Source organism: Lupinus angustifolius, chromosome LG04, assembly GCF_001865875.1.
Source record: "Lupinus angustifolius cultivar Tanjil chromosome LG04, LupAngTanjil_v1.0, whole genome shotgun sequence".
NCBI classification, from domain to species: domain Eukaryota; kingdom Viridiplantae; phylum Streptophyta; class Magnoliopsida; order Fabales; family Fabaceae; genus Lupinus; species Lupinus angustifolius.
In genome coordinates, this window is record NC_032012.1 from 9,307,776 (window position 1) to 9,323,073 (window position 15,298).

The 15,298-nt window shown below is 31.0% G+C and overlaps 2 protein-coding genes across 3 annotated transcripts; both read right to left on the reverse strand.

Annotated features, from left to right (window-relative positions):
• Nucleotides 2,046-5,268, reverse strand: LOC109345606 (transcription factor bHLH125-like). Of its 2 annotated transcripts, none has more exons than XM_019584703.1 (3): nucleotides 5,022-5,268; nucleotides 4,429-4,758; nucleotides 2,046-2,289 (listed from the first exon to the last, which is right to left on the reverse strand). In XM_019584703.1, the coding sequence occupies exons 1-3, from the start codon at nucleotides 5,202-5,204 to the stop codon at nucleotides 2,200-2,202; spliced, it is 603 nt and encodes a 200-aa protein (XP_019440248.1). In that variant the 5' UTR covers nucleotides 5,205-5,268; the 3' UTR covers nucleotides 2,046-2,199. The 2 variants fall into 2 exon arrangements, with proteins under 2 accessions (XP_019440248.1, XP_019440247.1); XM_019584702.1 differs by lacking the exons at nucleotides 4,429-4,758; nucleotides 5,022-5,268 and adding exons at nucleotides 2,390-2,719; nucleotides 2,983-3,230 and having other exon boundaries at nucleotides 2,055-2,289.
• LOC109345607 (serine/threonine-protein kinase HT1-like) lies at nucleotides 9,894-13,298 on the reverse strand. The gene is made up of 4 exons (XM_019584704.1): nucleotides 13,155-13,298; nucleotides 11,866-12,900; nucleotides 11,077-11,532; nucleotides 9,894-10,320 (listed from the first exon to the last, which is right to left on the reverse strand). The coding sequence occupies exons 2-4, from the start codon at nucleotides 12,544-12,546 to the stop codon at nucleotides 10,048-10,050; spliced, it is 1,410 nt and encodes a 469-aa protein (XP_019440249.1). The 5' UTR covers nucleotides 12,547-12,900; nucleotides 13,155-13,298; the 3' UTR covers nucleotides 9,894-10,047.

Here is a 15,298-nt window from a genome sequence, read left to right on the forward strand (position 1 = left end):
ATTTAGTTGTGGGGTAAATAAAGAAACCGACTGAAAAGTCGATCCTAAATATATTTTTAACATTATTAGTATAAGCATGATGAAAGATATTTGTCGATCTATATTCTTATTTTTGGAATTAAATATATAATTTATATGCTATAAATATTAATTAGAGTAACTTATAGGTGAATATTTTTTATCGAGGTAATTGATATTTGTTATTTTTTTAAAATATACATTCAAATAATTGAATAATTGTAATTAGTTTCAAAGATAATTAGGATGTAAATATTCAAATAAACTTGTTTTATTTAGTCGATTTATAAGAGCGATTACTTATTGGTATGAGAAATCACAAACTCCAAAAGTAATTAGTTTATTACCAAAATAAAGAAATATCCTACTAATATAAAAAATGAAGATTTAGTTGTGGGTAAATATCTTAACCCATTGAAAAGTCTAATCATTTAAACTATATATATAAATATTTTACAATAATAAAAGTATTATTATATTTAAAAATAAGAATGCTAAATCATATTATTTATGATTTTGTTTTTATGCATTTTTCTGTCTTGCAGTGGAGACTAGCTAGGGTGTATATTAATTGACATAACAGCTCCTAAAATTATTAAAAAATGAAAAATGTCACGCATTTTCTAATTTCGGCTCTCATCATTATTATTTAAATTTTTTATTGATCAATATTACTATACTATCTCATTTTAATTTTGAAACTTATTTATCATTTTATTCTCAATCATTTTTTTTATGACTATTTCTTGTAACCAATGATGCTGGCTAACATATACATTTAAGGGTGAGCAGGAGTCTACCGTACCTACTCATCCGACTTGGTTCGATTAAAATCAGACTCAAATATGGTTGGGTCTCATCGAGCCTAGTGTTGAGTTTGAGTTTAAAATTTAGATTCGGTCAATATAATATTTAGGGTCGGGTAGAGGACAAACATGACCCATCTAAGACCCGTCCTATGGTTACTCATCATCTTGTTTATAGATGTTTCTATTTAACTATGCACATAGTAATGATATCTCTTTGGTCGGAAATATCATTAACTCTCTATTTTTCATCTTACCTACATGATTAATAATATATGTACTCATATCATTTCATATGTCAAATTACATATCCCTAATATTAAACAATATTGAGAATATTTTATCTAAATGAAATATGCATTATATTTAATTGGATTTAAGGTTAGATTCAGATTATAGGCCAACTCAGTCAATATTTAAGATCGAGTTAGCTTTGGATCTAGGATCAAGTATGAGTTTAACATATAGGATCTAGTAAGGGATAAATTTTACCTAACTCATACTCACCTCTATGTATACATTGTTACATTGACGACTAAAGATCTACTACTCTTATGAATTTAATGGTAGCAATTACATTATTAATTTAATATTAGTTTCATGCATGAATTAATTTTATCAATAAATAAAATTAATGTATAATTATGAAGAAAAATATAGTTCATAATATCTACTTATAAAAATGAAAAAGTTATTGATGTTGTATGCATTTCCTTCCATATTTTACTATAAATGACTATATACCATAAATATACGATTATACTTGTATGTATCCCAATTCAGATTTTTTTAAAGAGTAGGGGTATTTTTTAATTGGTATAACACGTCTTGAACCAAAATTTAAAGACATTAATTTTATAAACTTTTTTTACTTATAAACGCTTTTATTCCTCCTCGTGTATCCAATACGAGACTTTTTACACTTGAATAAACCAAATAAGATAATCACAAATCTATGATTGCATGCATCACGTTTACTGCTTACATCCATTTAATTATCAATTTTGAATACTTCCCTTTTCTGTTCTTTCCTTTTTTCGTTTCAAACTCCAAACACAATATTTAATAATATCTATAACAGGAACACGTGTAACCCTAATCAGATTTTGCAACTTCAACTTACAACAGAAAAGAAGAACAAACAGAATCACTGGGAAATATAATAGATAAGACTCATGTTAAAGAACCCATCACAATTTATATATACATATTACTCATATCATATGCACCAATGAAAGCACAGTAAAATTAAGGAGATGATCCACGTTTAAAAAGAAGAGAGAAAATTTTCAGTGAGTCCATGCAATAGACAGATAATTAATATGAATTTGCTTAGTACCAAACACTTAACTGGCATATGAATTATAATAACACTTTAAAATGCAACATTGCTCCACAGAAGAGAATCATACACACAAGTCTTCACTCTCTCAGATATCCTTGCTCCATTGGAAGATTCCTCTATCTGAACATTAATTAATTACAATCATAGTTACACAAATATATGTATATATAAATATAGGAACTACTAATATTAAAGGGATAATTAAGATTTATAGACTCACCTGAGAGTGTATTGTGTGCAAAATTGAATCTTCAGAAACTATATAATTGGCACTAACAATATCTGCTCCTTCTTCACCAAGAACTCGAATGCACTCTTTGAACATGAAGTGGCAATCCAACCCAGTTATCAAACTAACCACTAAGGCTAAACCCATTTGTTGGATCTCTATTTGTGGAAACTTTGACCCTCCTACTCTATTTGTGCTCATATTTGCTCTTTGAATTTCCTCTAGAGTGTTCTTCTTGTCCTTCAATTTCTCCAGGTTTATCTGCAACTTCTTTATGTAGTTCGTGGCTTCATGTAGCTGATCCGGCATTGAAAAAGACTCCTGCATGGATTCAAACAACAAAAAAAGAATCATTCATCAAAGTATTTACTGTTTAATAAACATGCATTCATATAGTCTAGGTTTAATGTTGCAATTATATAATGTTAACTGCAATTGCAAGAGTGGGAAAATATGATCAATCAAAACAATAATCATAATTAAAATAGAAAAATCAATATGGTGTAGCCTCAATTATGATCATATACACAAATTTACAACGTGGGTATAAGAAGATAGAGGGACAAATTAAAGAGTGGGAAGACCCTTGAGCTTTGTTGAGGTACAAGTGAGTTGAGCATGGATGAGAGAGTCTTCATTTTATTTCTTCTATTTCTCTCAACGATTTTTCTATCAGTTCTGGTTGAAGAGTTTTGGTTTTTCTCCATCAATATTGCAGCAGGAAGCAAAAACTCAATGACCTCAATAGAAGAAATTGAACTACTCATTCCATATAAAAGGAGAAGGCTATAACTTTTTTGATAATAGTTGCAATGTTTGGATTGGAATCCCCTAGTCTTTTGAAAAAGAAAATTATTAGATGCTAGTATTGATAAAATTTCTGTGACTGAGAACGTGGTGGGGCTACTCTATAGGGTGGACCTAGCTCTAGAAATAGTGTACAAATTGACAGTTCAGTAGAAAGAGATTTCTGCAAGAGTCAAGTTTCAAAGATATATTTATTGTGTTCACAATGTTATTTAGAAAATCTTTGGTCTAGTCAAGAGTGGAAGAGAAGGGTTATTCTTGTTGGGTTTATTTAAGTTTGAAGTCACACATTGAATGAATATGAAGAGAGAAGTAAGAGAATTTATAAGTAGAAAAAAGACTATTAAATTAATGTTTTAAGGTTTTAGTTCAAGACATGATGTCTCACTTATGACTTTATACTCTCCCTATACTTCGGTAACAATGGAACTCTCCGGTGGTTGGAGGCTTCCCGATCGCTATCTGGTCAAACAAGTGTTATCAGAGCTTAAGGGAGCAGACCGGAAAGTTGTGTGATACCCACACTTTAGGGAGAGATTGATGGACTCATTCAAGTGTGAAATCTCACATTGTCACATTCGATATGAAGGGAGAAGTGAAAAAGTTTATAAGTAGAAAAGACTCATGAAATTAATGTCTAAAGTTTTTGTTCAAAACGTGATGTCTCATTTATAATTTTTCACTCTTCCCATACTCTAGTAACAATAGAATCTCTTTGGAGGCTCCCGATCACATTCTTAGTACAACAATGTTCAATTTTTGAGCTACATTTGTGTCTCCAACAAGAAAACAACTTACTATTTTGTTGTGTAAATGGCATATTTCTTTGAAGTCTTATCTCATGTCAATGAATATGAATGGGAAAGAGATAATTAGAAAATCATATATATTGAAACATAAGTAAATTTCCCATCTTTTCCCCAAAAGTAACAAATATTAAATATCTAGATTGTCATTTTAGAGAAAATAGTACAAACAAAATAAACCATGCAAAAGTACAACCTTATCATACATGTCATAGAAATTCAAACACCTAACCTTATGTCATTGCTAAAATTCACACGAGGAACCCGATTTCTTAACTCTTAAGTGGTGCCACAAAAAATAGCATAAGTTGCCTTTGATATATATGGCTGGGTTAATCATAAAAGGTCATGTACGCTTTACATTGAACAATCTATTAACTGTAATATTAAAGGGATAATTAAGATTTATAGACTCACCTGAGAGTGTATTGTGTGCAAAATTGAATCTTCAGAAACTATATAATTGGCACTAACAATATCTGCTCCTTCTTCACCAAGAACTCGAATGCACTCTTTGAACATGAAGTGGCAATCCAACCCAGTTATCAAACTAACCACTAAGGCTAAACCCATTTGTTGGATCTCTATTTGTGGAAACTTTGACCCTCCTACTCTATTTGTGCTCATATTTGCTCTTTGAATTTCCTCTAGAGTGTTCTTCTTGTCCTTCAATTTCTCCAGGTTTATCTGCAACTTCTTTATGTAGTTCGTGGCTTCATGTAGCTGATCCGGCATTGAAAAAGACTCCTGCATGGATTCAAACAACAAAAAAAGAATCATTCATCAAAGTATTTACTGTTTAATAAACATGCATTCATATAGTCTAGGTTTAATGTTGCAATTATATAATGTTAACTGCAATTGCAAGAGTGGGAAAATATGATCAATCAAAACAATAATCATAATTAAAATAGAAAAATCAATATGGTGTAGCCTCAATTATGATCATATACACAAATTTACAACGTGGGTATAAGAAGATAGAGGGACAAATTAAAGAGTGGGAAGACCCTTGAGCTTTGTTGAGGTACAAGTGAGTTGAGCATGGATGAGAGAGTCTTCATTTTATTTCTTCTATTTCTCTCAACGATTTTTCTATCAGTTCTGGTTGAAGAGTTTTGGTTTTTCTCCATCAATATTGCAGCAGGAAGCAAAAACTCAATGACCTCAATAGAAGAAATTGAACTACTCATTCCATATAAAAGGAGAAGGCTATAACTTTTTTGATAATAGTTGCAATGTTTGGATTGGAATCCCCTAGTCTTTTGAAAAAGAAAATTATTAGATGCTAGTATTGATAAAATTTCTGTGACTGAGAACGTGGTGGGGCTACTCTATAGGGTGGACCTAGCTCTAGAAATAGTGTACAAATTGACAGTTCAGTAGAAAGAGATTTCTGCAAGAGTCAAGTTTCAAAGATATATTTATTGTGTTCACAATGTTATTTAGAAAATCTTTGGTCTAGTCAAGAGTGGAAGAGAAGGGTTATTCTTGTTGGGTTTATTTAAGTTTGAAGTCACACATTGAATGAATATGAAGAGAGAAGTAAGAGAATTTATAAGTAGAAAAAAGACTATTAAATTAATGTTTTAAGGTTTTAGTTCAAGACATGATGTCTCACTTATGACTTTATACTCTCCCTATACTTCGGTAACAATGGAACTCTCCGGTGGTTGGAGGCTTCCCGATCGCTATCTGGTCAAACAAGTGTTATCAGAGCTTAAGGGAGCAGACCGGAAAGTTGTGTGATACCCACACTTTAGGGAGAGATTGATGGACTCATTCAAGTGTGAAATCTCACATTGTCACATTCGATATGAAGGGAGAAGTGAAAAAGTTTATAAGTAGAAAAGACTCATGAAATTAATGTCTAAAGTTTTTGTTCAAAACGTGATGTCTCATTTATAATTTTTCACTCTTCCCATACTCTAGTAACAATAGAATCTCTTTGGAGGCTCCCGATCACATTCTTAGTACAACAATGTTCAATTTTTGAGCTACATTTGTGTCTCCAACAAGAAAACAACTTACTATTTTGTTGTGTAAATGGCATATTTCTTTGAAGTCTTATCTCATGTCAATGAATATGAATGGGAAAGAGATAATTAGAAAATCATATATATTGAAACATAAGTAAATTTCCCATCTTTTCCCCAAAAGTAACAAATATTAAATATCTAGATTGTCATTTTAGAGAAAATAGTACAAACAAAATAAACCATGCAAAAGTACAACCTTATCATACATGTCATAGAAATTCAAACACCTAACCTTATGTCATTGCTAAAATTCACACGAGGAACCCGATTTCTTAACTCTTAAGTGGTGCCACAAAAAATAGCATAAGTTGCCTTTGATATATATGGCTGGGTTAATCATAAAAGGTCATGTACGCTTTACATTGAACAATCTATTAACTGCATTGTCTTTTAATAAAAAGAGTTACTGCATATATATATATATATATGATCGAGGTAATTCCTGTTATGAGCTTATCACTTAGCAGTGCAATGTCTGGACAAAAATGGAGTACCGAGGGAAGCATAAAGGGTCGATAAGTAAAGAAAAAAAGAACAAAAAGACAATAACTCAATCCTGTAATACTCTTTTACTTTTCCTTTCAGATTCTTGACCCTTATTTTTTGTTTTAACTTCAACATAGTTTATTATCAATTTTTTGTTTTGGGACAGAGGATCCTTGTCCTTAGCTGAGAGCTTGGACAATGATTTGATTTATTATTTTCAAAATGTCTTAAAAACTTCTCAAACTAATGACAATGTTATATTAATTAAAAAATTACGTATTCATAATTTTATTTATTTTTACTTTATTATGATTAATTTGACATAGAATTGTAGATATAATCGGAGACAATAGATTCCTATAGGCAATAGCTCTACCAGTAGCACTGACACCTGATAAATGTTAATGTCTTAGCAAAAGGAATGAAAAATGAAGTGAAGTGTGAACACTAAATAATAGCATACTAGATTGTTCTTTAAAGATTACGACATTGCTAAAGTTTTTTTTAGTTTGCAACTCATATAATTTTAACCAATTTTTTTACTAACCGTGAATATACTTCTTCCAATTTTTTATAAGTGTACTCTTAAATTTATAAAAAGTGATTGAATTTTTTGTTATATGACACTAGTTAATGATTTTAAAAAATAGTGATTCATTCACCAAATGTCAAATAAGACCATTTAACTATCATAAAGAAAATGATATATACACAATTTGTCACCATATTTGGTGTCATCAAATTAGTCATTTAATCTTTAAGAAACTAAATGGTGATAAGTTTAATATTAAAAGGGATTTGTACAAAAAAAATTCTTTAGAATACTAAATTAATAATAAATTTAATATATTATAAACTAATATTGTGACAAATTTCTTTGAATAAATAATGGGGGCAAATGTAATATTAGAATTAATAAAATGATGAGAAATTTCTTTAAAATATTAGCTTGATGAAAAATGTACTAACGGAATAATTTGATATTGTCTCATTCAATAAAAATTTTGGTAGTGGAACTTTTTTATATAATTTGGAGTCTTTAGATATTTTGGAACACAATACACATTTATATTTTACTTTACGATTATACTTTTAATTATTATTCTTCTTTTTCATCTTTTATTTCTTCATTTAATTTGTAATTCAATTTCAAAGGATTAAATGTTATTACTATAGTCAAATTATATCAATTTTTTCCATAATCTAACAAATTTTTCCATATCAAACTATATCTATAACCTTAAAAATAAAAAAATAAAAAACATAGTAAATAACAAAGAGGGTTGAGAAATATTATATTTTCATAGCTCCAATTTTGATCCTTCCCTCCATCCACCTCATAAAAAGTGGAGTGACGAGTTTCATCCAATTTCACCAAATATTGGATTCTTTTATTATAGAAAAACGTATTAATTGAAGATCATGCTTCCTTCTTTAATCATTCATCTCGTACACCACTTTATCTTGTTTGTGTTTAAAGAAAAGCAATTCCGTGGTCACCACATTCACCACAAATGTTGCCATTTCATTTATGGGACTAAAAGTATCTCTTCCTGCCAATGAAATCATGATATGTGTCATGTTTCATCATTTTCTATAAAAATATTTTTAAAAATAAACAAAATAGCACATATGTCACATTTTTACTGGCTAGAGGAAATAAATTATCTTCTGATACGAGGATATACATTATTCTCTTCTTTTATTGACCTAAGATGCTCATTCTTTCTCTAACGGTAGAGAATTTAATGATTTCATGCTACCTATTCTTGAGGTTAATCTATAAATGTAATGGACTTCATCAACTTGATCATTATTTGACTTTAGATTAAATGTTTGGTGAATACATAGACACTCTAGAAAAGCCCATTTCATCAAAATAGTGATCAAACTTCTTGCAACAATGCTGGCCCATTTCATTCATTTTGAATGTAATATTTATACACCATCAATATAAAGATTTATACAAAATTGTTATATCATCTACCATCCAATTGAATTACTTTTTAAAAAGTGAATGATAATTAATTATGAATGGGAGGTAATGTATTGACCGTGTATAAAACTCATAGACTGTCCCCTTATATTTTTAAGTCTTTTCTCATCACTAGTTCAAATTTATAGTGACAATACATAGATGATCAATACATACTTATGTAGACACTAGTTGTGACTTGTGAGAGAGAGGGAGAGGGAGGGAGGAAAATATGGTTAGAGTTTAGAACTCTCTCTCTCTCATTGGTCTGCATGCAGGATTCATGGCAGTAGGGGTGAGTAGGAACCGGCCCTACCCGCTCACCCAGCACGGCCCAATCATGATTGAATCTAAATAGGGTCGGGGCTAGGGCCAAATTCGGGTTCCAAAAGTAGACCCAACCAATATTTAGGGTTAGGAAGAGGCCAAACATGATCCGGCCTGTCCCGTTTCAGGGTCACTTGCTCATTATGTTTGTATGTGTTTCTACTCAGATGTGTATAAAGTAATGATACATTTTTTATCGAAAATATTATTTATTCTTTATTTTTTTCATAATATAACATGATTAATATAATATATGTATACATATATCATTTTATATATCAAACTACATATTCATAATAATAAAATATTGGGAAGTCCTTATCTAAAATGAGTATGTACTATATTTAATTGGATCTAGGGTCGGGTCAGATTTAAAGGTTGACCCAATCACTATTTGGGGTCGGGTTAGCTTCGAGTCTAGGATCGATCATGTTCAAAAAAGTGACCCGACTAATATTTAGAGTCGGGTAAGGACAAGCGTTAATCCATCCCAACCTAGCTCATGCTCACCCGGCTGCATAAGTTGAAAATAAATCAAATGTCATAAGAGTTGTTGATTTTTTTTTAAAATATCATCACATTAAAATTTTGACTTCTCCGACTCTTCTCAAAGAGTTCACAAATTTATTTCTTCTCATTCATGACAAATGATGAATAAGGGAAAATAATAAAAATATTGTTTATAAAATACAAAATTTCTAATACAAAAACTTAAAGATGATGCATTGTTAATGAGAAACATATAGGAATATTGTTGGCTAAGTTCATAATTTATAGAACCTTTTCATATAAAATTTACTCTTTTACCTATTTGAAGCCATCATAAAAGAATCATAACCAATAAGATATTGGTCTACTAATATAAACTCCACTAGATACCTAAAATAACTAAAAGGTAAGAGTCCGATTCCTATTAGTATCATTCGTTCCTTACTTAAAGAGTGAAAGAGTACCCTTAGTATTACCTAAAGATGTGGATTTAATGTTTCTGGTATAGAATTAGAGTGCTATAAGTTGATTATAATTAGTTAATGCACAGCGCAAATGAAAGATGCTTTCACCCTAATTTGAAAAATCCATTCACTATCCACAATGAATGTTACAAAAGTGAACTACAACAAGAAGAACCTCACAAACAAACATTTTATTTATAATTACACAGGCTCACTTGTTGTGCTACAAAAGCTATGACACTATAACATCTTTCATTCATATGAATTTGGGCTTAAGAACAGGACCATTGTTTTGATGCACAGGGCCAAGCTTTTGAATCCAATTTCGAAGTCCTTTCTTATGATCATGTGAACAAGGGTTTTGCAGCAGAGTCAGGGTTCCGTCGCGGGCAAGTGAAGATTCAAATTGCTCTAAAACCTTAACAATCTGCCAGAACTCGGGTCGTTTATCGGGTTGCGACAACCAACATTGCTCAATTAATGCTCTCATTGTGGGTGGACAGTTTGTAGGAATAGAAGGCCTTAAATTCTGAAGAAATACAATTGGAACACCACATGAGTATAATATGAAACAACCCCAAAAGGGTCCTATAACAAGGATCAGAGGTAGTATATAATATGGCTGTTCAAGTACACATTTATAAAAATTCAGGTAAATGAACCGCCGAAAAGAAATGAAACTATTCACTAACAAAATAACATTTCCGACAATAACCCAAAGATACTTGTTGATCCTAGGAATTGAATTAGCTCCATTCTTAGTAACTATCAGCTATAATGTTATATCACTCTAGGAGATATAGACATCTTTAATACTTTTAAGATGTATACTAAAATGTGTTAGTTTAAGAAACCACTTGGTTAAATTTATACCACGATTTCGATTTAATTTTATTTCGGAATAGGTTGGTCACACATGCCAATGGAGGATCGATTGAATTTGTGTTGCTCCACCACTGTTTTCTAAGCAAGGGGGAACCTAACCGGGCTTTAAGATATATCTAACATACTTGGTTTTGCAATAATTATCTGACCATGCATCGTCTATGTTGCAAGCCGAGTGAATCATTGATTGTGCACAAGTCCAATTTGCATTACTTTTATATATAATGGCCATTAAAATAGGTCCAAACAACCTCAAACTCAAGGAGAGGAACAAATGGGGGCTTTGGAGGTGGAAAAACGAGGCCTTTAGAAAGAGTAGTGGCAAATGGCAACAATGAGAATGAGAATCACATTGCACAGCATATATGATTTGATACCGAAGGAGCATAGATAGGCATACCTTGTTTACTACTGCAAAAGCAGCCTGGATTGGAGTCATATCCTCATATGGTATTGTTCCAGTCACCATCTCACATAACATAAGTCCAAAACTGTAGATATCAACCTTTTTCCCATAGGATTTACGCTTGATCATCTCAGGTGCCATCCAACGGTAGGTACCAGGGTCATCAGCCATTAAGTCACAGACTGCCTCCTCACAAGCAATGCCGAAATCAGCAATTTTAAGATGAGAGTCTTCATCGACGAGGACATTCTCTGGTTTAAGGTCTCGATGAATGACACCTTGAGAGTGTATATATTCCATTCCTCGAGCAATATCCAGAGCAAAAGATATTAGCTTTTGTGAAGATACAGTTGTGCGCTCCAATTTATGCAAATATGCCCTCAAGGAACCTTCTTCTACATACTCTGCGATGATAAAATAGACCGGTGGCTTTCTGCATGCTCCTACAAACTGTAATAAGATTAAAAAAACTTGAGAAAAATGCATATATATTGCTAGCCTCTTTATTACCGTAAACTATGGCAACATGATACAAGCTGCATAATCCGACAAAAATATATGAGAGAAACTAGCAGCCTCATTATTACAGTAAAATGTCAACATGATATAAGCTGCGTAAGACGGCAAAAACATGAGAGAAAAATGTATTAAATAGAAGCCTTGGGTCAAATCCAGTAAGTAATTAGTACGATACAATGTATATTCTAACCTTATTCAATAAGACATAACAGACAGCATTATCATAACTCGTAAGCATGTAGGGATGGGAAAATAATTAATTACCTTTATAACATTTGGATGGTGGAGTCGAGATAAAAGGGTGACTTCTCTAATGAACTGGTTCTCTAATCTAGCAGCCAAGGTTCCATTTTCGTCATCATCAGGTACCCTAATAATTTTCACAGCAACTGGTTCTTCCTTATATACACCATGGTAAAGCCGACTATGAGCCCCATGGGCAAACCGAAGGCCAAGAAACAGCTTAGAGAGGTCAACAGTCCATTCATCAGTTGTTTCCTCAGCAGTAACCCTTCTTCCACCATTGTCAAAATACTTAGCCCATCCATCTTTGCGATGCTTCGATGACTTGTCATTCAATTTCACTTGCCTAATTGGACTAGTGGAAGTTGACTTTGCACTTGATATCCTGCTTTCTTGTGAATCCTTATTTGATAACTTACCCATTTTTCTCATATCATTATCATTCATTCGAGGACCTGGCGTCGAGAACCTCTTCTTTTCATGCCGAGCTTCCTTGAAGGCCTCAGAAACAACAGTTTCAGGCAAAGGGGATATAGATCTTTGTATGCTTAATACAGGACTCCTTTGAACCTGTGAAGGCCTTAACTTCAGACCTGGTTGAATGCTACTAGGAAGAGAGGTCAATCTAGAAGGATCCAATCTATGACACACAGTATGAGAGAATTTTGTCCTCCTTATCCAAGAATTAGTATCTGCACTCATATTGTTCCTAACTAATCCTTCAAACTTCAAAGCTTTCTTAAGATCTTGCACTTATAAGACCCCTCCTGCTTCTACCTTCAAAAGGGTCTACAAAAACTAGATTTTTTCAGACCCTTTAACAACAACTATCAGAGGAATCAGAAAATGTAAAAAACCATTCAAATTCTCTGAGGCAAAATCCAATCCCATTTGAAGAAAAAAAAAAGAGAATGGCTAAAGTTTCATATACAAGGTAAAGAGTTATGATGGTAATGGAAACAGTAATGAACCAAACACATGTGCCCTTTGGTAAATTCTACAGCCACCACCCTTCCCCTTGTGGCATCAAAGTCAAATCCCACCTTCCATAAAAGCCTGAAAAATCCAGACACACCACGATAAATATATATTATTAAAATATAAAACTAAATATAATGAACAGGAACCTCAAAGATACAATCTTTTTATGTTAATGATGAAGAAAATCCCTAGTAACTATAAATAGAAGGTAATAACAGAAAAAAAATCCAGGATGAAGAAGGGTATGAAGATTTTAAATTTTATATTTGAAGAAAAAAAGGTGAAAATAATGAAAGATGTTTAGTAAAAGAATATAAAAAAACCATTACCTGAAGGGTTAGAAGGCTTTGATGAAGGAGGAGAAGCAAAATCGCCATGGAAGAAAGGGTGTTTATGTTTTCTTATATGTTGGCAAGGTCATAAAATGACTGCACATAAATTCCATTTTCCATGAACAGAGAGAGAGAGAGAGAGAAAATTTGACAGATGGAGTAATTGATTTCTATATATAAATATACTCGTAAAAGTTTTTTATATTTATATATTCTCACCTTTTCTTTTTCTCATCACTTTTTTCTTATTTTTTATATCATTTAATTTTAGTTTTTTATTTCTCACCTTTATCACTAGAAACAATCATGTCTTAGTCATGAACATCACTCTTCTAGCATAGCAGATATTTTTCCATTCAAAAGACTTAAACCTGAGATTTTGCTTAAGGAAAATCAAATATGTACCATTTGAACCAACACTTGTTGGTTATCATTTAATTTTGTTTGGATTTATAAACAACTTGCCAAATGATCAAATTCCAAATTCAATAATAAAACTGAACTTAATTAAACTAAATTGTATTTCTTAACTGGTAATATATTTAGTATATTCGTGAAATACAATAAACATGTAGCTTAGGTCTTGGTTTTTGCTTGTATGTCAATGATTCAATTTTCTTTTTTGTACTTTTTAATTTTGACAAATTGTTTACCCAATAAAATAACTTATCATATTATTTTTATTTTACCATTTGAAATATAATTTTAGGACTTCAATTCATATTATATTGGTATTTTTAATAAAAAAGTAAACAATAAAAAATTGAGCCAAATCATTTATTTATCAAAGTAATTTTTCTTGTCATATTTGATTGAATTTAATACTTTTAATTCACCATAGTCAAACCCTAAATAATTTTTTTTAATATTTGATTCAAATGATTTTTTTTTATTTGTAGTCAATCCAATACACACTACCAATAGCCTTATTTATTATACTAATAAATTATCTTTTTTTTGTCACTTCTCTCTCTACTTGATCATACTTTTTGTGGATGGTGAACATTTGTTATGTAGAAGTGAACATTTTCTAAATCAATCACAAATTTGTTGTATATTCTTAAAACCAAATTTTATAATCTTATAATAATATCATATAAGTTATTTGACAGTGAAAGGTAGTGGGTTAAAAGATAAAAAGGTGTGTGTGTGGAGGAAACTAAGTGTCTCTATCCCACAGAATGAGGATCTAGGGATCACATGCAACTTTTGTAGCACTAGTCTTTTTCTTTGGTACATTGTAAGTAACACTAATTTTATATACCGTGAATAATAGGTTTTCTTTGGTACATTGTAAGTAACATTTATTATATTTATTTTGGTTTAATAAAGCTATCCATTCATACCAATTTTGTACGATTCAAAGTTATTTAAAGATATATAAAAGTTAATATTTATGCAATATAGTCTTTTTTTGACCTTAACCCTACTATTACTAGGGAATTATTTAACTTCAGTATATTTTTTTGACCAATCACAAGCTTATGATACATTTTTATGTTTTTTGATGCTATCATTTAAGATTAAATTTAATTAAAATAAAAATATTAATGTATTATCAGAAACCTATTGATTGTTTCTATGTGATTTCATCTCTATAGAAGTTTTTGTGAGTATGAAATACTGATAATAGATAATAAACTAATAAGATATTGGTTTAGTAACACTCCTATGACTTTATCTCTATATATCATTTAGAGTAAAGGTTTAACTCATTAAAATAATACTTGTTAGGACTATACACGAAAAAATATATTAGTTTTGCACGTAGATAACAAGACCAATGTGATAAATTTGATGAATCATTTAGTAAAAAGAGAACAACGCAGAAAGCAGATAATGAAATTGGAAGTCTCGTGAATAATTGTTTGCACGACTTTTTATATAGAAGTAAAGTTATGTAATAGTCTATTTTTCTCTCTTTGAATTAAAGAGAGATTGTAATTTATGATTGCATTATATTTATACCCCTTAGATTTTGGTTTATGGTTTCATGTTAAATTGAGTTCCCCACTTGTGATGGACATCTTTAGTTTTCTCTTTTGCTTTTGGTTAAACAAAGCTTTAACATGTTCACTAAATGAGTGGGAAGATTCGGTTTGAAATGAATCATGCCAATTCTAATTCATTAATAATTGAGT

Coding starts and splice junctions, on each gene's coding strand:
- LOC109345606 (XM_019584703.1), bottom strand. CDS start 5,204: ATGAGTAGTTCAATTTCTTCTATTGAGGTCATTGAGTTTTTGCTTCCT. Junction 4,759..5,021: donor TACCTCAACAAAGCTCAAGG/GTCTTCCCACTC, acceptor GAATCCATGCAG/GAGTCTTTTTCAATGCCGGA. Junction 2,290..4,428: donor TGCACACAATACACTCTCAG/GTGAGTCTATAA, acceptor ATTAATGTTCAG/ATAGAGGAATCTTCCAATGG.
- LOC109345607 (XM_019584704.1), bottom strand. CDS start 12,546: ATGAGTGCAGATACTAATTCTTGGATAAGGAGGACAAAATTCTCTCAT. Junction 11,533..11,865: donor ACCATCCAAATGTTATAAAG/GTAATTAATTAT, acceptor ATCTTATTACAG/TTTGTAGGAGCATGCAGAAA. Junction 10,321..11,076: donor CTTTTGCAGTAGTAAACAAG/GTATGCCTATCT, acceptor GTATTTCTTCAG/AATTTAAGGCCTTCTATTCC.